The sequence below is a fragment of the Hemiscyllium ocellatum genome, chromosome 17 (assembly GCF_020745735.1).
Source record: "Hemiscyllium ocellatum isolate sHemOce1 chromosome 17, sHemOce1.pat.X.cur, whole genome shotgun sequence".
In the NCBI taxonomy this organism is placed as follows: Eukaryota; Metazoa; Chordata; class Chondrichthyes; order Orectolobiformes; family Hemiscylliidae; genus Hemiscyllium; species Hemiscyllium ocellatum.
In genome coordinates, this window is record NC_083417.1 from 56,991,977 (window position 1) to 57,015,686 (window position 23,710).

The window sequence follows — 23,710 nt, forward strand, 5'->3', positions numbered from 1 at the left end:
TTAAGCAGGAAAGATAATTTTATTTCCAATTTGAAAAATACAAAAAAGAATTCTGAATATAAAAATCTATTATTACACCACCGGGTTATGGCTCCAATATTAGAATTCCCCACAATTGTTAGTTCATGAGGACTTCCATCTGTACTAGGCGTGCATTTGTATCACCAGCCATTCTATATGGTATCATTCCAGCAAATGTTATCAGGGCACGTGCCTGGCTTCGGAGTTGCTGACGAAAAAAATCAAATCAAACTGTTAGAGATACTCCATCAAGGCATCAAGCAAAATGAAACAAAATCAGCAAGATGGACTTTTTTATTTGTTACTGCAAAATACAATTCACTAATTTCAATCAAAAGAAAGTTTTACATCCACAAAAATATTACTTGCAGCACCACACAGGCGATACTGTGGTGCTATTTCTTGTGTTCTTTTGAAATGACACTCGAACTGTCTGCTTCCCTGCATTGAAATGCAAGTACCAATGGCTGTTAGGTTCGTGGTACATGTTTCCACACATTGTCTTTTCCTAGCTATAATTGGCATAGTAGTGGTATCTACTCTCATGAAAAGTTAAAATTAACATATAATACTCTCAAAATGTCATCTAAGTATCTAAATAGGTATATTGATGGAGAAAGAAGATTTTCTTCTGGAATTCTATTCCTCGGTCTGCAATTTCTGTTCAATTCAGTTATGTCTCACCAAAAATTTAGCCTCCCTCTATTTCTTTTATGAATTGTGAAGCTTACAAAAGCAAATTCTATCTTGCTTACGAAAATGAAAGTTTGACATCATGTTGTTTAAATTGTTTAACATTTCTTAACAGCTCAAACACATCCTAAAGCTCTCTAATGAAATCTTACCGAGTCTCTATCCTCCATTGCACGCTGAGGTCTGGTTGGGGTGGCTGGGCTTTTGCCCTTCAATCTCTTGTACTGGGTATACAGAATATTCATGGTGGCAAGCAGCACTTCTGACAAGTTGTGTCGAATCTGTATAGAAGAGATTTGCTCATTAGCAATGTCATTTGTTGCTGTACAAATGTTATCAGTAAGAATACTGTCCTGCTCCTCAGATGCTGCCTGACCTGCTGTGCTTTTCCAGCACCACTCCAATCTAGACTCTGGGGTCCAGCATCTGCTGTCCTCACTTTTGCCGAGATACAAATGGTAGCCATTCAGATTTTACTTTTTACATAACAGATTTCTTAATGTCAATAATATTGCAGATTAAATTGTTTAAAAAGAACTGCTACCATCACAGGCTGTTAATGACCAAGCTCCATTGAGAGCTTTTCGTAATAGTGTGTCAAACAGAAAGATAGAAGAGTGAGCAGTGAAGGGGTCTACCAGAGAATGCAGCAAAGAACATTGTCATTGTCCTATCCTGTCTGTGAGCTTCAAACAAGCTTACTTAAATCAGTCCCACTCTGTCCTTTACCACCTATTGCTGTGCAGTATGCTACCCAAGTATTTCTCCAATTTCCATTTGAAAGTTATTAAGTGGATTTTCACTGCCATTTTACAAACAGTACTAGGATAAATGCATTTTAAAAAAATCTTTTAGTGCATATTAAATGTGTACTGCTTGGATCTAAGAGAAGCCCCCTCAAAAAGAACTTAATTTTCCCCCATTTTGCATATTTCGCGTCAGATTGCCTCAACAACAATGTCCAAATGGTAGGTAAATTAATGCTACAATCCTCTGCCGGAGAGGAAAGCTCAAGTTTATTTCATACAGGGCCTTTACAATTAGCAGACTGGAGATTCTTTCTGAATTTAGACACGTGTCCCAGAACAGAATGGACAATGGATAACAGCATTAATCCAGTCATAATCATTGCAATCTTTTACTATTCTGGATATCACAAATAAGGTGGAGTCTCTCCATCAAAAACAAATATAACTGAATTCTATGCCATGTTAAATTCAGACCCTTCTCAAATATTTCTCAAACAGCTACAGAAATTTGGACTTTGAATTTATTATGCATAGCTTTCGCAACATAACCCCAATGACAGGCCAGAAATTTCATATCATTTTAAGGATCATGCACAGTTGTATTAAAGGAAACTACCCCCAGCAAAAGCTTTTCACCTCATCGCTGAAATTTCTGAAAGCTGCCACTCTCTCCTCAACACATTCTTGACTGAGAGGCACAAGTTTCAGTCTCTCCATGACCTATAGGGAAAAAGGGCAAACGCAGTTAGGCAGAACATTAAAATCAAGCATGACAAAGTTGATGGAGAAAACGGCAAGATTCAGAAAACAGGACTGGATAATCAAGGAGTGGCTACAGGTCGCTTAAAATGGTATTTTAAATAGAAGTTAAACATTAGAGAGAGTAAGAGAAGTATGAGTTTGTGTTATAATTTAAATGAAAAAATACCCAGTGAAATCAACCTGATCAACATTACAGAAAATGCAACAAGAAACTTGTTAGTATGAGTGTCTATGGAATTAATCAGAATTCAGGGAGGAAGAGCAGCATGTTACTGCTGCCCTCCTTAGGCTGCTGTTGAAATTACTGCTTAACTAATGCTTCAACTACAAGAGAGCATCCTGTGTGAGGGCAGAAATAGCTTGTAGTGATAAATCTTTATCCTCTTGTTGGTTTATGGAAGGGGAATTGGGGGAAAAATGGCTTGTATTTGTATAGTTGTCTTCACACCATCAGTTGTTTCAAAGTGCTTCACATAGTTAGTTAAGGAATCTTTGAAGAGCTAGTCACTTGTAATTTAAGAAACACAAGGAACTCACATCGATTGCTCTGTCAATATTGCCAGAATGGTACTCATCAAAAAAGGTAATTAGGTCCAGGAGGAGGTAGAAAGTGCTGTCAACTGACTTTTCTGCAGCAACACCTCGATTCCGATACCTACCAAAAAAGGAAAATGTAATCATTATCTGGACGCTGGTGTTTCATAGATCACTACTGTGCTGTCTGTGCCAGCTTATCTTGCCTAAATTCTCCAAACATCACATTATCTCCTTGCCTCCAACAACGACTCATAAGTACTTTTACTGACATCTGACGGTGCTTTACAGAATAGTACCAAAATAAAATTGGACTCCAAGCCACAAGAGGTTTTAGAACCACATGTTGATCAAAGAAGCAGGTTCTAAAAAATGCTTTAAGAGGAGGAGAACTGAGGGGGGTCAGAGGTAGAGACATTTAGAAAGGGAATTTCAGAGCTCAGGCCTCAACAGCTACAGGACTAGCTGTCAATGGGATGATCAAGCATCCAGAATTGAAGAAACATAGATAGCTTGCTGGATTGTGGAATGGAAGGACATTAGAGATAGGGAGGGGAGAGGTCATGAAGGATTTGAAAACAGATCAGAATTTTAAATTTGAGGTATTCCTTAAATGGGAGCCAATGTAGATTAGTGAGCACAGGAATAATATGCCAATGGAGTTTGGCATCAGATACAACAGAATTAGTGGGTTAATTCAAGTTTGCAAGAGTAGACCATGGAAGGTTATCCAGCAGCAGTGTGTTAACTAGGCAGGCCTAGAGGTTTAAAAAAAAGATGCAGGAAATGGATCATGTTAACAGAGTAGAAACCAACGATTTTAGTGATGGTGTAGAAGTGGGCTCAGAACCACATTTTGAGATTAAAGGATGCCAAGAGTACCCACAATTTAGTTTAGTCTCAGACATTTGCTTGGGAAAAGGATGGTGTGTGGGGTTAGGACTAATGACAGCACTGATACAGTTGGAAGAAACTTGTGCTCATTCAGTACTGGATACAGCTAAGCAGTCTTTTCATTTGGAGACAGCGAAGAGAGGTGGAGGGGTGATGAGGAAAAAATCTGACATCATCAGCATACATGCAGAAAAAGATGGCATGCTTTTTGATGGTGTCGTTGAGGAGCAGCATGTCTGTAAGAAATGAGAGGACAAAGGATAGATCCTCGGGCCACATCTGAACCAACAAGTTGGAAGTTGGAAGAGATGTTGGTACAGAAGGCCATTCAAGAGGCAGAGCAAAAAGACAAGTAGTGGTTATAGGGGATTCTATAATTAGGGGGACAGATAGTATCCTTTGCAAGCCGGATCGGGAGTCTCGCATGGTGTGTTGCCTGCCTGGTGCAAGGGTGCGGGACATCTCCGACCGGCTTGAAAGGATATTGGAGCGGGAGAGAGAGGATCCAGTTGTTGTGGTCCATGTTGGTACTAACAACATAGGCAAAGCTAGGGTGGAGGACCTGTTTGGGGATTACGAAGCTCTAGGAAGGAAATTGAAGTAAAAGGTCCTCAAAGGTCATAATCTCCGGATTACTGCCCGAGCCACGTGCCAATTGGCATAGGGATAAGAAAATTAGGGAAGTAAACACGTGGCTAAGGGATTGGTGTGTGAAAGAGGGATTCCACTTCATGGGGCATTGGTATCAGTTTTGGAACAGAGGGGATCTGTACCGTTGGAACGGTCTCCACCTGAACCGATCAGGTACCAATGTTCTAGCGAAGAGGATAAATAGGGTGGTCAGTAGGACTTTAAACTTCTGAGTTGACGGGGGAAGGGAAAGTGAAAGTGACAGGGAGTATGGAGTTAAATGGAAAAATAAGCAACAGGATAGCATATGTGCAGGCGGATTTAAACTCGAGGCAGTCTGGGAATGCAGCAAAAACGAAGGATAACTTAGGATATCTTATGACTTCCAATATCTCTAATGATAAAGTTAAAATTAAGGCACTTTACCTGAATGCTCGTAACATTTGTAACAAAGCAGATGAACTAATGGCACAGATCATAGTGAATGATTATGATGTGGTAGGCATCACAGAGACGTGGTTACAGGGGGATCAGGACTGGCAGTTAAACCTCCAAGGATTTTCAACTTATTGAAAAGACAGGGAGGTGGGCAGAGGGGGTGGGGTTGCCTTGTTAGTTAAGAACAAAATTAAATCTATGGCACTGAATGACATAGCGTTGGATGATGTGGAGTCTGTGTGGGTGGAATTGAGGAACCACAAAGGCAAAAAAACCATAATGTGAGTTATGTACAGACCTCCTAACAGTGGTCAGGACCAGGGGCACAACATGTACCGGGAAATAGAGAAGGCATGTCAGAAAGGCACGGTCATGGTGATCATGGGAGACTTCAATATGCAGGTGGACTGGGTAAATAATGTTGCCAGTGGATCCAAAGAAAGGGAATTCATGGAATGCTTACAGGATGGCTTTTTGGAACAGCTTGTCATGGAGCCCACAAGGGAGCAGGCTATTCTGGACCTAGTGCTTTGCAATGAACCAGACTCTATAAAAGATCTTAAAGTAAGGGAACCCTTAGGAAGTAGCGATCATAATATGGTAGAGTTCAGTCTGGAGTTTGAAAGAGAGAAGGCAAAATCGGATGTAATGGTGTTACAGTTAAATAAAGGTAATTATGAAGATATGAGAGAGGAACTGACAAAAATAGACTGGAAGCAGAGCCTAGCAGGGAAGACGGTAGAGCAAAAATGGCAGGAGTTTGTGGGTATAATTGAGGACACTGTACAGAGGTTCATCCCAAGAAAAGAAAGATTATCCGGGGAGGGATTAGATAGCCATGGCTGACAAAGGAAGTCAGGAAATGTATTAAAGAAAAAGAGAGATCCTATAAAAGTGGCCAAGAGCAGTGGGAAATCAGAAGATCGGGAAGGCTACAAAAACAAACAGAGGATAACAAAGAGAAATAAGGAAGGAGAAGATCAAATATGAAGGGGGACTAGCCAGTAATATTAGAAATTAATGTAATTGTTTCTTATGTATTGAAAGAAACTAACGACAGGCAAAAGTAGACATTGGGCCACTTCAAACTGATGCTGGAAGCCTAGTGATGGGAGATAAGGAAATAGCAGGAGAACTTAACAAGTACTTTGCGTCAGTCTTCACAGTGGAAGACATGAGTAATATCCCAACAATTAAAGGGAGTCAGGGGGCTGAGTTGAGTATGGTTGCCATTACAAAAGAGAAAGTGCTAGAAAAGCTAAAAGGTCTTAAAATTAATAAATCTCCTGGCCCCGATGGGATACATCCTAGAGTTCTGAGAGAGGTGGCTGAGGAAATAGTGGAGGCGTCGGTTGAGATCTTTCAAAAGTCACTGGAGTCAGAGAAAGTCCCGGATGATTGGAAGATCGCTGTTGTTTCCCCCTTGTTCAAGAAAGGATCAAGACAAAAGATGGAAAATTATAGGCCAATTAGCCTAACCTCGGTTGTTGGTAAAATTCTAGAATCCATCATTCAGGATGAGGTTTCTAAATTCTTAGAAGAGCAGAGTCTGATTAGAACAAGTCAACATGGATTTAGTAAGGGGAGGTCATGCCTGACAAACCTGTTGGAATTCTTTGAAGAGGTGACAAGTAGGTTAGACCAGGGAAACCCAGTGGATGTGATCTATCTAGACTTCCAAAAGGCCTTTGATAAGGTGCCACATGGGAGGCTGCTGAGCAAGGTGAGGGCCCATGGTGTTCGAGGTGAGCTAATGGAATGGATTGAGGATTGGCTGTCTGACAGAAGGCAGAGAGTTGGGATAAAAGGTTCTTTTTCGGACTGGCAGACGTTGACAAGCGGTGTCCCGCAGCGATCAGTGTTGGGGTCGCAGCTGTTCACATTATATATTAATGATCTGGATGAAGGGACTGGGGACATTCTAGCGAAGTTTGCCAATGATACGAAGTTAGGTGGACAGGCAGGTAGTACTGAGGAAGTGGGGAGGCTGCAGAAGGATCTAGACAGTTTGAGAGAGTGGTCCAGGAATTGGCTGATGGAATTCAACGTGAGCAAATGCGAGGTCTTGCATTTTGGAAAAAAGAATAAAAGCGTAGACTACTTTCTAAACGTTGAGAAAATTCGTAAAGCCAAAGTACAAAGGGATCTGGGACCGCTAGTCGAGGATTCTCTAAAGGGAAACATGCAGGTTGAATCAGTGATTAAGAAAGCGAATGCAATATTGTCACTTATCTCAAGGAGGGTTGGAATATAAAAGCACCGCTGTGCTTCTGAGACTTTATAAAGCTCTGGTTTGGCCCCATTTGGAGTACTGTGTCCAGTGTTGGTCCCCACACCTCAAGAAGGACGTACTGGCACTGGAGCGTGTCCAGCGGAGATTCACACGGATGATCCCTGGAATGGTAGGTCTAACATACGAGGAACGGCTGAGGATCCTGGGATTGTATTCATTGGAGTTTAGAAGATTAAGGGGAGATGTAATAGAAACTTACAAGTTAATACACGGCTTGGAAAGGGTGCACGCTAGGAAACGGTTTCCGTTAGGCGAGGAGACTAGGACCCGTGGACACAGCCTTAGAATTAGATGGGGTCAATTCAGAACAGAAATGCGGAGACATTTCTTCAGACAGAGAGTGGTGGGCCTGTGGAATTCATTGCCGCAGAGTGCAGCGGAGGCCGGGACGCTAAATGTCTTCAAGGCAGGGATTGATAATTCCTTGTGATATCAAGAATTTAAGGGTTACGGGGAGAATGCGGGTAAGTGGAGTTGAAATGCCCATCAGCCATGATTGAATGGCGGAGTGGACTCGATGGGCCGAATGGCCTTAATTCCACTCCTATGTCTTATGGTCTTATGTTATTGAAGCATTTCTGCAGCTACAACTTGGTCCACAGAAATAGAATCTCAGTCCGAGAACAGAGTCTCAAACAGCCGGATGACAGTAAAAAGGGCATTGGTTGAAAATTATATGCACAAACATCAAAAGTTGGAGACTAGCTGGTAATTTGCAGAGACAGAATTAGTCAAAAAGGTAGGCACTATCCTACAACCCACAGAAACCCCTCAATTCTTTTGCGCACCTGATTCTAGCCACTCCTACCAGGAGTGGAGTGAAGTGTCTAAGTCATGCTTTCAAACACTCAGACCTTCCTCTGCAGAATTCAAGTCAATAAACCCCTTCACCCCTCATTTCTCCTCGAAAGCCTTTGCAATCCTACTTTTCTAAATAAGTCCTGGATTTGCCACTACTGCATAGCTAGCCTGCACATAGCCATGTGAACAAGCGCCTGTTCTCCAGATGGATCTATCAAAACAATTTTATGCTCTGTTTCTCAAAATTATTTTTGATGCTTTTCTTTATGCAACAAGCAATCTGGAAATGTAAATTAATTTAGGAAAAATTAAAGAAATATATTCTGTGTGGAAACAAAATCTTTTCATATACACAAGCACTGGCATGAACTGTTTGAAAAATTACTACAATTACTGAATGTAGTTAGTTTACTGGTATGTTATAAAATCTAGAATTGCTTCGCAATTAAGCTTTACCACAGGTCAATATAGAGCCCAAGCTATTGACCTGTTCTAAAAGTGGTCTATATTGACAGGTCAAGCATTAAGAAGAACAACGTGACATTTCCTTACAGTCACCTTATTTTAAAACAAAAATCGATTCTTAGCCATTTTAAATCAGATAAGTTTTAAATTGCTGAAAACTCAACTCAAAATATGCTTATGAGCTGCTTGAGATAATTAAACCCAACTGAACAAGCATGCAATGCATTTTCAATGGGACATTGGAGAAAAAGTTATAATGCATTGGTAAATAATTTACACTCTACTTTTAAATAGGCATTTTCCATTACCTTGACACAGGAGTTACAGTAAAGACAGAACTATCCATAGAAACTGCAACTCTTACCTCTCAGCTACTGAAAGTGCCATGTTTTTCAATCGTTCTTTATTAGACTGGGGTGCGCTGATTTGTGGTATCACAGGGCTCAGTAGTTTGTTCATTAGCTCCAGGACCTTGTCTGGATTCTAAAGACAGAATGTTAACAAAATATTAATCTACTGGTTAAAAGCTTCCTTATATATAAAATTGTGATAGATAACTTTGCTCTATTGGTTGACTAGGCTCTCGACTGTGCCTGCCACAGATGATAAATATGGCAGAATGCCATAACATAAAACAACAGAATGTTCTAGTGATATGGAATACTGAGGTGACCAGTTTTACGGTCCAGCCATAAGCCCTAAAGGCTTGTATAATTGTGCCCTGTAACAACCACTGGAACTTTGCAACATCATGAAAGTATTTTCACTTTTAACAAACAGTAGTAAACCGGAGCAGGAGACTAGTCATGACTTGAATTTGCATCCAGATCAAGGAGGTCACAATTACTGGTTTTCCACAAAATGGAAGTGAAAATTTTACCCCATCAGCTGCCGACATTGATAAAGATAAACTGACTCCAAGAGTGGTGATTGGCCAGTTTTAGAATGCAGAGTTTTATTTTTGTCTTTCCATTTCACCAGCAGTCTCAATCATGGTCATTCTTTCAAATTTATAAAGTGGGTAGGCGAGAGCAAACTGGCCCCAGTTTCTTACTGCTAGTGACAAACAGATACCAGGATAATTTGTGGTAATTCCTTCACCTTGCCTGCTTTCACAATCAGTCCACAGCAGTACGGGGAAAATGGAGAGCTGGGAATAGCCAAGTGCAGGCACAAAACTATGTTCTGATATCCTTTGGCACAATGCACAGGGGCTCCAACAGTCTGCTGTTTGAGTATGGCTCACATGTGCTTAACAACCTCATGGATCTTGCTGCACAAATGTAAAACATGCTTTCTCTACGGGTCACAAAAGAAGAATGATTGCAGATGCCTGTAACCAACTGAAGAAGCTCTTATTATAGTAATTCACAAATAGCAGACTCAGTGCTTTAACACTTTACTAAAGCTGATGGAGCCTTCCTGGTGAAAAGGACTGAAATAAGTGTGCAGCTATATACAGCGGAGGAACCGACCCGCTCTGGAAAACAATTACAGCCTATTCCAAAGTTCAGGGACACAAGAAACATCAGAGTCAGCTCTGCCAAGGGTGTCTACCTTTAATGATCATTTGTGAGATTTAGATCCTTATACCTGGGAAAATTAAAGGCTGCAAAAACTGATGTCAGTGAAGCATACAAACTGCACTATTAAAATTAAGTGAACTGGAGAGTCACTAGTAAATTATGTCTGTCTGTGTCTCCATTCAAAATGGTGAGATGCCAATGATAATTATTTTAATCAGGCCAAGCACCCAAATAAATGTCAGGGAGAGTACTGGTGGACTAGATTACCTTGTTAGAAAAATGAGAAGACAAATCAAAAAATATGTCCGATTGATGAAAACTGAGTTATAATTTAAAATGTATTTTAAATACTCTTAAAATTGATTCTGTATCAGAACATTTTCAGTATTTTCAACATATAGTACACAGGGCATTAGATGGACAACAAACCAGTTCACCAGTAGGCAAGGACACAGTCAGATAGAACAGTTCACTTATTCTCAGAGCTTCTGTATAAAAATCTAAGATACTATTCAATAACACAGTGGTAGGAAGAAGGACCAATAAAATTAATTCTCACTGCAAGACATACTGCACAGTTAGTGGCTGAGCCTTCAGTATTTACCCACTCATTCTCCATTCCAATACCTCACTCCCAAGCTGGGAAAAACTGACATAAGGCACCGAAAAGAGCATAGAGTGTTAAATCAAAATATCTGGGGAATTCTAAACTGGAAAGGATAGCAAAACAAAACAAAAAAATTCCAAAAAGTTAGAAAATACAAATTGCACACTGCACATTTATCCCAACAATTTTAAGCAGTTATAAAATCTATACTATACCACTATAGATTGAATGCAGTTTGGCAGACATCTCATTTATTTCACATATAGTACACTTAGACACTTTGTAGGTCCTGCCTACCTGAGCCAAGTCGTAAAGCTTCACAGCCTCCTCGAATAGGCCTTTATTTTCAGCCACTGAAGCTACTTTACTGATGACAGCTCTCGTGTCACCAGCAAACTTGTCAATTACACCAGGCTGTGCAAGGAAAGAAAATTGAAGAGGTGAGAAATGACATTCTGTAATTTGCTTCAAGTATTTACATAAATCTGTTGAAATATTCCACAGCAACCAGGTACCAAAGCTAGAAAAGAAACCACATTTGGATAGTAACTGAAAATCTACCCCAGGAAATGGAAATATTGTGATCTCTGCTGCTGCACTGCTCATCTTCTGAGACTGGGGGTAAACAGATTGAAGTGAGAATGAAGCAAATACTGCTCTACATCTAAGCCTTGCTAATTGCTTAACTCAATCACTGGGGGACTGAATACAAATCAATTCCAATAAAGCATTTTCAGAGTGCAAAAAAATTATACATTTTTAAAAAGAGTTCAAGTAAAATATGAAACTTTTCTCACAACCACTTCACAATACTATTACTGAAGAAACAGTTTAGCTCCAACACCTAATTAAACACTTGGGATTCTGCAAAAGTTGTACTCAGGCATTTCTTGAAAATAGGTGTACTAAGCAAGTTTTTTGGTCAACCATATATATAGTTGAAACACATCAACTTGCTAAGCAGTCTCTAAAATAAACAATGGAGAAATCTACAGAGCTAGAATCCCTGTTTAGTCAATAATTTTACCCAGAGGATGCTTCACACTTACTGCAGAGTAGTGCAGGTGTGCAAGGTTTAAGACTGATGCAATAAAATACACATATTCAGCTTACCAGTAGAGAATACTGGACAATTTAAAATATCTATCAACCATGACATCTTCCAAGATAAATAACTCCAAATTAAAGCTCTGGCCAAAGTTATTTTGACAAAACTATATTGATCCTATAATAGTGCAATATCAATACATAACAGGATAAGGTTTTTTGTTACACAGAATAGGGTTTCTTAATAGGATTAAAGTTTACATTAATGGCCATTTGACAATACAAAAATACTACATTTTTATTGATTATAGACAAACTGGTGCACTGGTTAGCACTGATGCCTCACAGCGCCAGGCACCTGGGTTTGATTCCACCCTTGGACAACTGTATGTGGAGTTCGCATGTTCGCCCTGTGTCTGCGTGAGTTCCCTCCGGATGCTCTAGCTTCCTCCCACAGTCCAAAGGTGAACAGGTTAGATGGAGTAGCCAAATTAAATTGTCCACAGTGTTCAGGGATGTGTGGGTTAGGTATGTTAGCCACAGGAAATGAAAGGTTACAGGGAAAAATGTGGATGGGATGGTGTGGACTTGTCAGGCCAAATGACTTGCCTCCACACTTAGGGATTCTATGAAAATAAAGCAGCAAATAACATTTTCTCCATAAAGTTGATCACCTGATATAAATGCATATTCAGTGAGAATTCCCTTTCCCTTGTGACTTCATCTTGTAATAATAGATCACCATGTACATTAATGGTTCAACAGATTCATACCAATCGATAGGTTACTGAGCTATTAAGCCAGGCTTCTATTTCTATTCAATGTTGAATTAGAACTGCGATATGCATGTCAGTCCTGAGTCTCCTTATACACTGTTTTGTAAAGTGTAGAGGGTAGTAGGAAGGCTTGCACAGTGGCAACAAAAATCCATGGCCCTTCTGGTACTGAGCAAACACCACTGCATGAGTGCGAGAAGGTCAGAAGACTCGGTAGTAACGTCTAAACTCTCTGACTAGACCTGCCACATCTGCTTGGACATGCAGCCTGAATGCTGCCAATATCCATAGGTTTGTATTGAGCATTAGTTGCTGTTCTCTGAAAAATCATAAAGGCAGGAAACTGGAAGGGAAAGAAGCAACAGAACAAGCACCACCAATGTGATCCAATGATGGACTACAGGCAACTTTTATATCTACGTTATGCAGTAAGATGCAGCGAAACTGACCAGTCTAAATACCTTCTTACACATCAGTAACACATTTAAAGATAGCAAGGGAAAAAGAAAGGAATATCCGGTACCATAGTAAAACTCATCTCACCTTTCGACTGCCATCCTTTTCTAATCGCCCAAGCAGCATGTCAAACTAGAAACAAGGGATAAAAAAAAAAGTTGATTAAAATAAGGAATCACCCGTATAATGCAGGGACAAGGAAAATATTTTTCTCAGTGGGTTGCAAGCCCTTGGAACTCTTCCTCAAAAGGTGAGGAAAGCAGAGTCTTTGAATATTTTAAAGTCAGAGGTAGGTAGATCCTTAACAGCAAGAGAGTAAAAGGTTGTCGAGAGTTATCAGGAATGTAGAGTGGTCAGGTCAGCCATGACTTTAATGCAAGGGAGAACAGCTTCAAGAGGCTGAGTGGCCTATATCTGCTTCAAATTCATGTGTACGCAAGCAAGCAATTAAACAAAATGCACCATGCTACAGTTTTTTGCAGTATGTCTCAGTATGTGCATTACTTACCTCACGACTTTCAATGACAAGCTCACTGACACATCTCATGAACATGTTTTCTCCTTGGTTGTCTTTCTCATTCCTGTTAGAAACAGCAAACATAAGTGTCGATCCAATGTGACAGTTGAGTTAAGAGCGAATTGTTCAGGTTTGAAAGCCAATTTCTAGCTTCTCCTGCCCTTTGTCTTCAGCATTTTAGTTTATTCTGATTTACCATTGGCTGTGAGTGCAACTGATCAAACCCCAACAATGATCTTTAGCATCTTAACATGCAGGTTCAGTCATGTGACTTGAGATTGCTTATCAATTTATATTCAATTCTCAAATCAAATAGAAACATCTGCAACAACTACACACCCAAAATTTACAAACCCAAAGAGCTATATGCTTATTCCATAATTCCACAACCATATTAAATCCTGTGGAAATTCTCTGTAGGGTAAACATTATTGAGCAACAGATGGTCATTTTCCAACCAACTTGTAGTAATGACACCACTAATGATCGCCTTCTGTGACCATTAATTTAAGCCAAGGACAAGAAGCTCAAATAATTAATATCTGCACCTTTTATCATTTTTTGGCCCTAAATCTTCCTCTAAAAATGAAGATATGATATAAATAGACACAAAGGCTATAATGGCTTTGAAAGCTGTTGAGTTACTGAAAACTTCAAAACTTTTAACAACTGTTCACAGATTGCAAGGATCAATAATAACACTGTCTGGAATACACTGCAAAAGGGACAAGGACAAATCGTTATCCAGGAATTGAAAGCAATTGGTCATGCCTGGGAAAGAGAGACAAAACGACATGAACAAAACTGTTTTGACATCTGCTTCATGACTGGCTGCCTTATATCACAAGGACAAGTTATTGCCCTGCTAAAGAATTTATGGAGCTAATCTCAGAAGACTTGTGTGTCTTCAAACAGATGGTTAATGCCGAACGTAACAAGAAACAGGAAAGCTACTTCTGATAAGAAGGCAAGCTGCAGATTTGATAGTTTCAGAGGAGTAGTCAATATTGTGGATGGAAGAGTCAAAAGGATCATCAATAATGTCACACAGTAAACTTGAAGGACAGAAAACTGCATAAAAATTCATCTCTAAGAATCTTTAGCAGCAGAACTTTGAAGTATACCTCTCCACGAGGATTGAACCTGGACTCATCTAGAGATCAACGCTGTTGGCTGAAATTGTAAATTCCACCTTCAACTGGGGAATCATCAAGTTAGGTTGTGGGGCTTAACATGCTTAGTTGAGGTGTCATATTTGGTTTGCTACATTCAATATAGTTTAAATAATTGTTTCAGTAATTGATTGTCTGAGAAACTTATTAAGAAGTAGCTGAATTAAAAAGGTATCTTAGACACAACATTGTTAGGCCAGCTTAACAAAAATGGTTTACTATTCCAAAAGCCTTGGTTTTAGTTTATTCCTGACTAGGTTAGGTGTTTTTTAAATACACATTTGGATTTCCACAATTGAAACTATCCCAAATGAATTAAAAATTGTTTTGCTGTTTAAGCATTTCATAACTTGCTTAAAGGAATAGAGCATAAATTATGCCCGCGTTTTCCTTAGATTGCAATAGATAGGTATGAAGGTATATTACCTGAGGAAATAGAAATATTGGAGTGCTTCTCTAGGATCAGTGGGTTCAAATTTTCTGGTGTACAGCATTAGCAGGCGGATGAAATTAAGGCGTCGCATTGGACGGGGATCAGCACTGTCCTGACTCACTGTTAGAAGATTATAAATTTCAAATATAAATGACTGAAAATAATAACAACATAGAAACAGAAAAGAATTTTAAAAAGTGAAATTCAGTATATGACTGAAAATGTATATGACTGGTCAGTAAAATCTCAAGAGAACATGAAATGCCAGCTACAAACTAGTATAAATTAGACAGCTCGGTGGCTCAGTGGTTAGCACTGCTGCCTCAGTGCCAAGGATCTTGCTTCAATTCTACCCTCGGGCGACTGTCTGCGTGGAATCTGCATTCTTCTAGTGTCCTTCTGGGTTTTTCTACGTTCTCTGGTTTCCTCTGACAATTTAAAGATATGTAGATTAAATGGATTGGCCATGCCAAAATGCCCATAGTGTCCTGGGATGCATAGGGTAAGTGGATTAGCCATGGGATATGCAGGGTTACAAGGATAAAAGGGTGTGGGAGTGGGTCTGGGTGGGGTGATCTTCAGAGGTTCAGTGAGGACTCGATGGGTCGAATGGCCTGCTTCCACACCATAGGGATTCTATGATTCTAAACATTAGGAAATCAAACTCAAGGTATACCACTGTTGGCATTTTGAGAGATTAAGTTGAGATAATATGACTTTCTCCACATTATAAATTATAGGAAATATTGTACTGAGTAGAGTCGTACATTATGAAATCGACCATTAGAACAAATGTTTTGGTTTTCAAAGTACCAAGAGAAAGTTAAATGATGGAACAAACAGTTTTGCTTCATGTTACAAAGACATCTGCAAACAACATAGATGTCAGAACAAGAGTTGAAAAAAATCCTAAGTTACAATAATGTTGAAAATTTCATTATTGAGCTTTTGAGCAAATGAAACATACACAAGGATTCTTGAACAAACTAGACTAATTGTATAAGGATTAAGTTGGTTCAGGACTTCTTTAGTTCCTAAATCATTTGACTGCGAAGAGATATCCAGCCAGATCACTGGATTGATAAACTGGAGCAATAGCACATTATTCTGTACCTGAAATTTAAACTGGGACACCTCGAGTTTCAAGTCATATTAAGAATATGGAGATAAAACTGTTTTGACTGTATTCAAGTGTTTTGTGATTTTATAATTTTCCCCCTTTGGCAGTAACATACATGTCATTATACGAAGAAATCTCCAAAATTATTGAAATGATTAAAGCAATAAGGGGTGAGCCACACAAAGTATGAAGAACCCAAGATCAATACCAAGGTCTATACCAAGTCACTGAACTCGAATATGGTCAATCCAATTAGCCGCAACACACAACTTAGAAACGTGATAAACTGATAAGTGTTCTAAATCCAGCAACACTTACCTACTGTCAAATAACTACAAACTGTCACCATACAGACTCAAATATCCAATGGCCAGTTGAATAAAATACTCAAGTGTACTTCGAGTACCAATCCCCAAGTGAGCATAAAAAGCAGCAATAGGAAAAGTGTGACAAATTGGACTAGAACTAAACTGCCTGTGCCCAAATACTTGAGCCAAAGCTTCATTTCTATGATAATTCTCTGCTTCTTTTCCTGGGGAGTTATTTTCAAGATAAGTATAGTGACCTCAGATGTATCAGTCTAGTGACTGCACTCACAGCTTAAAAGGTGTAAGTTAGAATAACAGATTCAAGTCTACAAAATTAAAGGATGATCTAATTAAGATCTCAAGAATGATAACCTACTATGAATGGTGCTCGTGTGTGGGGGAGACTTGCACCTCGCATTGTTTTTTTTAAAATGGTGCTCTACTGGAGCGTTCTGATGTACAGTGTACAAATGATCATTACGACTCCTGAGTTGGTAAGCTAATTACAATTCAGCTACCATAATCCTCCAAATAAAAGGAACAGCAAAAACAGTTTAGGTATCTGAGTACAGGTTTTTAACTGGAGCTTTCCAAAGAGGAAAAGTGGTACACCAAACAAATCAACATGAGCTTCTACATTGATTAGGCTAATAAAAAATTTAGCGATCATAATCCCTGGATAAAAATAATTTTCTTTGTGTCAGTATCTTAGCACTGCATTAGCTACTGTCCTGCACTTAGGAATAGTGACAAGTGCAGGAGTGGTTTAGGGGATTGAAAAATTGAACTATTTCATAATTGTTAACATGCAAAAAGCTGGGGAAAGAGTAGATCATTTGCTTCTGCCAATCGAAGGCTCTTTTCAATCAACATTGGAAGTGGAGCAGACTTGAAAACTTAAAAAAAGGTGCGGAAATGTCTATGACAACTTGGGACTGTAGAGCATGGTGCTGTTCCTTTGTTACAACATCCAGATTTTCCTGTTACACATGTGGATAATTTGACTTTTTCTTTTAACCTGGCCTGCGCTTCTGTGGCCATGATGTGGGCAGCTTTTAGTGGTGCATGACTAGGCAATGTTCTCAGTAAATGATGATCCCTGACAGCTGTCTGATCAATGAAGTTCTCATTCACTGTAAACATCAACACCATAACTTTGGTCCAGTGGATCAACAGGCCAACTAGTGGGTAGCACAACGGTACTATTTACCTTAATGAAAGGATCTGGAAGATAATGATCATTTTAACTAATAATTCTGTCATTCAAAGGAAAAAAGCAAAAGGTCCTTTTCTACATAAAGTATAGTGGAAATTTGAAACTGCCCCCCAAAAACTGCTTATTGCCATTTTTAAGTGAGATTTTTGTTAAGAAAGAGCATGAAGGTATTAGATTAAAGGTGCAAAATGCAGTTTCAGTAAAATCACAAGGGTCTGATTGGACTAAACCTGCTCATATGTTCAATTATTATTCTCTTGTTATTAAGTAGGCTGAATTCTGAAACTTAAAATATTAACTGGAGAATCACAATGAAGAAAACCACAAACTAGTTAAAGGGCCTACTGAGGACATTTCTAGCATTGTACTTACACAGCTGTGCACTCTGAGCAGAGGATTTCAGAAGTAGTTTTAACTCATAAAGAACCAGGGCCACATGCACTGCATGACAACGCAGTCTTTCCATGCGGAAGAGAAAGGCGATAGCTGCCTCAAATTGGGCAGTAAGGAAAAGGACTTGGAAGTACAGGAAAGGATGCCGGTTGGCTGCAAAGTGGGTTTCACCTGGAGGAAGAACAATACATTCAAGAGCATGATCATAATAAAAGGTTTGAAATGACTGTAGCTTTCTGGATCGACAATTAACAGAACATTGAAAATTAATACAGAAGTTGAATAATGCATTTATCTCTACAATTCACTTACTGTAATTGATATAATTATCGAATCATCCTAAATAGAAACACAGTAAAGCTGTAATTGAGAGATGGCATAAATAAATAGTTACATCAATAAAAATTATATGAACTGTTTAAAGACCCAAAATCCTTGCAACTGTCAAGAACACCTTACAGCAAGCATTCACTTTCTAGTTATCAGATAAATGAATTTTGCTGCAGGTGATATCTACCTTCCCCGTAGAAGCAACAGAATATTGATTTACAGAAGTTAAGACATTTCCTACAAAAAAAAACAAATCCCTTACCAAACAATATTTTAAAGTTACAGCATTTGGTATACTGACCAACACAAAGACTTAAGTAAACCAATCACCAGAATTGTTAAGGACCAATAAACAGCTGGGTTGATAATTCAAGTGTTTAGCGCCGGAAGCTTACCATATTCTTCCAGCAGCTGACTCTGCAATTGTGGTAGGGTTTGCCTGTCCTGAGGAGAGCTGCTACCATCATCATCAAAACATACTTGATTAAGCTGAAAACGTAACGAAAGGACACAATTAATGCATCGTATAAAAGTTGCAGCCGAAATCGGAAATTTACTCACTGGATAACACATGTAGGGAATAGAAACCTTTATTTGACATACCTCTGGAGCAGGTAGAAATTGAGCCTGGGCCTTCTGGCCCCAAGTAGGATAATTCTCCAGATACAACAGTCCAACAATAAAACCAAACCCATAAGAGTATTGTGCACTAAATAACCAGTTTGGTGTTAAACCAAGCAGGCTGTGCTCAAGAAACTAGATCAACACTGCACAAGTCAAAAGCACTCAGGATCTTTTATAATTGTGCTCCAACACATCTTTAATTCCTGTATTTATTTGAAAGCGCGCTTCAAATGATTGCCGAAGATATTTCAGATATCTCTTTTCACTGCCTAAGTCAATCAAAAGTAACTTTGTTTTTAAAAAAATATTGCAGGTAAAGCTGCAGTTCCAATTTCCATTGCTTGTTCCAGGTTATTAATATTTCAGATTCTTAGTCTGCCTAAATTAAGCTTTCTGCTGTTGGTACCAAGCATGATAATAAATTGGTTCATTTTCCAAAATTGAAACTGTTTTAATAAACAATTTAACTCAAACAAGCATTCAAGGTGCATGTAAAGATTTGTAACTCATTATGCTGGTAGTCATAGTTGTGGGTATAGTTGCTGAACTGGGAAGTTGATTTGCAGGCATTTTGCCCCTCATCTTGGTGACACCTTCAGTGCATTGGATCCTCCTGTGAAGTGCTGCTGAACTGCGACTTCTGGAATTTATTTGGTACCAATCTTGCTGCTTCCGGTTGTGCATTGCAATGGTTGGTATGTTGGGTTGGTATAATAGGGCAGACAACTAGCAATCAGTATCCATGACCAGCTGTCCCTATTGGCCATACGCACAGATGACAAGGACCAAAAATTCGACTGGGTCAACACAACGATATTAGGACAAGCTAAAGAGCGGACAGCCAGAGAATTACTAGAAGCATGGCACTCAGTCATTGACTCCATCAACAAACACATTGACTTAGACCCCAATATACCAGCCACGACAATGAACAACCAGAAACAGCAGAAACAGAACCAAATAAATTCCAGAAGACACAACACAACAGCTCTTCACAGGAGGCGCCAAAGCACTGACAATGCCACCTAAACAGGGGACTAAACGCCTGTAAATCAACTTCCCAGCTCAGCAAACATAGCCACAATCACATCAAACATTGTAGTTGAAATTGAAACATTGTTGTCTCCATATTTTCCACTGTCGAATAATACTTTACAAGGCTGCAATGAAATTACAGATCTGCATACATCCAAGAATTTTGAACTAAGCAGTCACAGGGACAATGGTCATAAGCCTTGAAGGAGGTGAACTGATTAGATAATACCCAAGTAAAACCTGTGACACCAGGATAGTCAACACTTCAGCCACATGAGAACGGTAGGGAAAGAATGAAGTGAGTGCCTATACCTTTAACCAGAGATAGTCGTCTGTTTTATCAGCTATTTCACTGTGGTTGTCAGTAACATCACATCGACCAATCAGACAATAAACTGCTCTTTTATATGGATCTGTGCTGTTCCGCAAAGCACGTCGGTAATGTAGCCGAAGTTTATTCTCTGTTGTGGGAGGCAATCTAGGATACACAATGTAAGTTCAAACAGAAAGCTAAGCCTAGAGGCAGAACAACATTTTGAGTATGTATAAGTAAATACACATTAAACCTTCAACCTCGTCATTCATATGTAAAAATATTCAGTCATTTTAGCTGAGCTATATAGTACTTTTCCTCCTGACTTTTCCATCACGCTGTTGAAATATAAATGGGGAAAACTATTCCAATTCAAGTTAATGCTGGTCTACAAAGGGTCACTCTCCACACTGGTATTTATCCCCTACAGAATCTCAGAGAAGGTGTCTTCAAAGAATTAGTTATATTGTGTGCCCAACACCCTTTCAGTTTTTGACGGATCTAGGTCAAAAGAAATTTAAATCTGGGTAAATGCATCTTTGCATACTGCACGTTAAAAATCTTTTGTTTTAAAAATAGCCTCCTCACAATTCCACTAGGTAGGTAGCAAGCATCAATTTTAAAATGTACTATTCAAGAATGATTGTTAGAAATTGGTACTTGCCTCCGGTCATCACTCTGAACATACTCTTGGAACCAGTTGCTAAACTCCCCCAGCTGATGCTGTGCACGGTTCACCACCTGCAGCGCTGCCATTAAGTCTCCACAACGTAAACAGTAGTAAATGAGGGCCCAGACAGGCTGGCCTTCAACCTCACCATCCTAGAATTGAAAATAAAAAAATATGTACACTGAAATTTCTGCTCCTGAGTTTTTATAATACAAACATTTCAGCCACCAATAAGTATTGTTATCACTGGATTCTATCCAACAATCTACAAAATGTACCAACATATGAATTAGTAACAGGGAAAGGCTACTTGATCCATTGAGCAAGCTCTGCCATTCAATAAGGTCATTGCTGATCTGTCCATGGTCTCACCATTAGATTCCTCCTCATTTCCACAATATCTTTCAATGCCTTTGTTAATCAAAAATCGTCTTACCTCTGTCTTAGAAATATTGAATGTCTCGGTTATCACAGTTCCCTTCAGGAGAATTCTAAAGATTTGTTACCGTCAAAAAGAAAAAAAATCTCAATATTAAATGCAAGTGCCTTTATTTTCCAAACTATATGCCCCAGTTCTGATTTCATCTGCAAGGGGGAGCATCCTTTTACAATCCATTCTATCAACTCCTCTCAGAATCTTAATATCTCAATAAGATCACTTCTTATTCATTTCAGCTCCGAGAAATACAGGAGCAGTCTGTCCAACGTTTCCTCAAGGCCCCCTCATCCTATGAACCAGTCAGATGAACTTTGAGTTTTATTTTAGGTTAAACTGGCTCAGCTTTCCACCTCCTTTCCATCTATCCACTCCACTCTCCTCTCTGACCTATTACCTCCATCCCCCACCGCCATTCACCTATTGTACTTTATGCTACTTTCTCCCCACTCCCACCCCATCCCCCTCTCATTTATCTCTCCACTCTGTAGGCACCCTGCCTCTATTCCTGATGAAGGGCTTTTGCCCAAAACATCGATTTTCCTGCTCCTCGGATGCTGCCTGACCTGCTGAGCTTTTCCAGCACCACTCTAATCTAGACTCTGCTTATATGGTGCAATTCCATCTTCACAGATTCTTATATCACTGTATTAAATGTTAAGTGTGTCAAGTAACCCCAATGCAGACTCAAATTCTCTTCAACCTCAAATTAACTCAAATACACAACAAAAACTTGAATACTTAAAAGCATCACAAGATAGAAGCAATTTTTTTAAAAATTGGCTCATATATTGTCTATGGACACAGGACCAAAATCAATGTTTCAGATGTCATTTTGACAGAACTGGAAAATGTTTAGAGCTGAAACTGATTTAAGCACATGCGGGCAGGGTGGGGGGGGGGTGGAAATGGGAAAACAAAAGGGACAAAATGACAAAGGGGTGAAGATGCAATGCAAGTGGAGATGATAATAGGATAAGTAAAGAATCAAAATGATGTGTCAAGAGAAGAGATAAATAGAAATAGTAGAGCCACCACCATACTCGTGTGTCTATAATAAAGGAGGTGCGCATCTTCAAGCTTACTTTGAACTTCACTTGAACAGCAAAGGAAGCAGAGTCAACGATGACAAAGTGTAAGTGGGGCAGTAAATTACAGCAAGTGACTGGATTCTGAAGGTCTTCCTTGTCGGCTGAATTCAAGTATTCCTAAAAACAGCCACCCCACATATGGTGTCCCCAGGGTAGAGATCTATAAGGAATGGCAATTACAGGATTGCCTATAATTTAAGATAAGGAAATGGTTATTCCAACTGGATGGATATTTGAAATCCTGAATAGTCATAGAGATGTACAGCACGGAAACAGACGCTTCGGTCCAACTTGTCTATGCCAACCAGATATCCGAACCCATTCGAGTCCCACCTGCCAGCACACAGCCCATATCCCTCTAAACTCTTCCTATTCATATATCCATCCAGATGTCTTTTAAATGTTACAATTGTACCAGCCTCCACCACTTCCTCTGGCAGCTCATTCCATACATGTACCACCCTCTGTATGAAAATATTGCCCCTTTAGGTCTCTTTTATATCTTTTCCCACTCAACCTAAACTTATGCCCTCTACTTCTGGACTCCACTATCCCAGGGAAGAGACTTCGTCGGTCTATTTATCCTGTTCATACTCCTCATGACTTTATAAATCTCTAAGATCACCCTTTAGCCTCAGACAGTCCAGGGAAAACAGCCCCAGCCTGTTCAACCTCTCCCTATAGCTCAAAACCTCCAACTCTGACAACATCCTTGTAAATCTTTTCTGAACCCTTTCAAGTTTCACAACATCTTTCCGACAGGAAGGAGACTAGAATTGCATGCAATATTCCAACAGTGGCCTAACCAATATCCTGTACAGCCGCAACATGACCTCCCAACACCTGTACTCAATACTCTGACCAATAAAGGAAAGCGTACCAAACGCCACCTTCACTATCCGATCTACCTGCGACTCCACTTTCAAGGAGCTATGAACCTGCACTCCAAGGTCTCTTTGTTCAGCAACACTCCCTAGGACCTTACCATTAAGTGTATAAGTCCTGCTAAAATTTGCTTTCTCAAAATGCAGCACCTTGCATTTATCTGAACTAAACTCCACCTGCCACTTCTCAGCCCCAAGACCCCAAATATTGACAAAAGTGCTAGAACAGCAGCTGCAACAACTCTATTTGCACTGGAAGGTGCTGGGATTGGGAGTGGGATGGGGGAGATCATTGCAGGCATTTAAGGAATGGACGGGGTATCTTGGATGTGACTACCTCATGAGACTACTGCAAAGGGCAAGGTATGTATCTGAGTGCCATCATGCTGGGAAGGGGTGGCAAATGACAATACACTGAATGTACAGATTGGCAGAGTGGGAAGTGAGGAGGAGAAGGGTTACTTCTGTATTTGGGT

The 23,710-nt window shown here is 39.6% G+C and overlaps 1 protein-coding gene across 2 annotated transcripts in view; it reads right to left on the minus strand.

Moving 5' to 3' along the window:
* Positions 1–23,710, minus strand: part of nup93 (nucleoporin 93) — a 131,672-nt gene continuing 107,962 nt past the window's right edge. For both annotated transcript variants that reach the window (XM_060837777.1, XM_060837778.1), the window contains 13 exons: positions 20,818–20,975; positions 20,153–20,318; positions 18,577–18,670; positions 17,831–18,022; positions 14,808–14,934; positions 13,201–13,273; positions 12,780–12,824; positions 10,711–10,827; positions 8,645–8,763; positions 2,763–2,880; positions 2,100–2,183; positions 867–995; positions 1–229 (listed from right to left, as the gene is read on the minus strand). In XM_060837777.1, the coding sequence (XP_060693760.1) occupies positions 119–229; positions 867–995; positions 2,100–2,183; positions 2,763–2,880; positions 8,645–8,763; positions 10,711–10,827; positions 12,780–12,824; positions 13,201–13,273; positions 14,808–14,934; positions 17,831–18,022; positions 18,577–18,670; positions 20,153–20,318; positions 20,818–20,975 (1,533 nt within the window). In that variant the 3' untranslated portion in view covers positions 1–118. The remainder of the gene's footprint in view (positions 230–866; positions 996–2,099; positions 2,184–2,762; positions 2,881–8,644; positions 8,764–10,710; positions 10,828–12,779; positions 12,825–13,200; positions 13,274–14,807; positions 14,935–17,830; positions 18,023–18,576; positions 18,671–20,152; positions 20,319–20,817; positions 20,976–23,710) is intronic.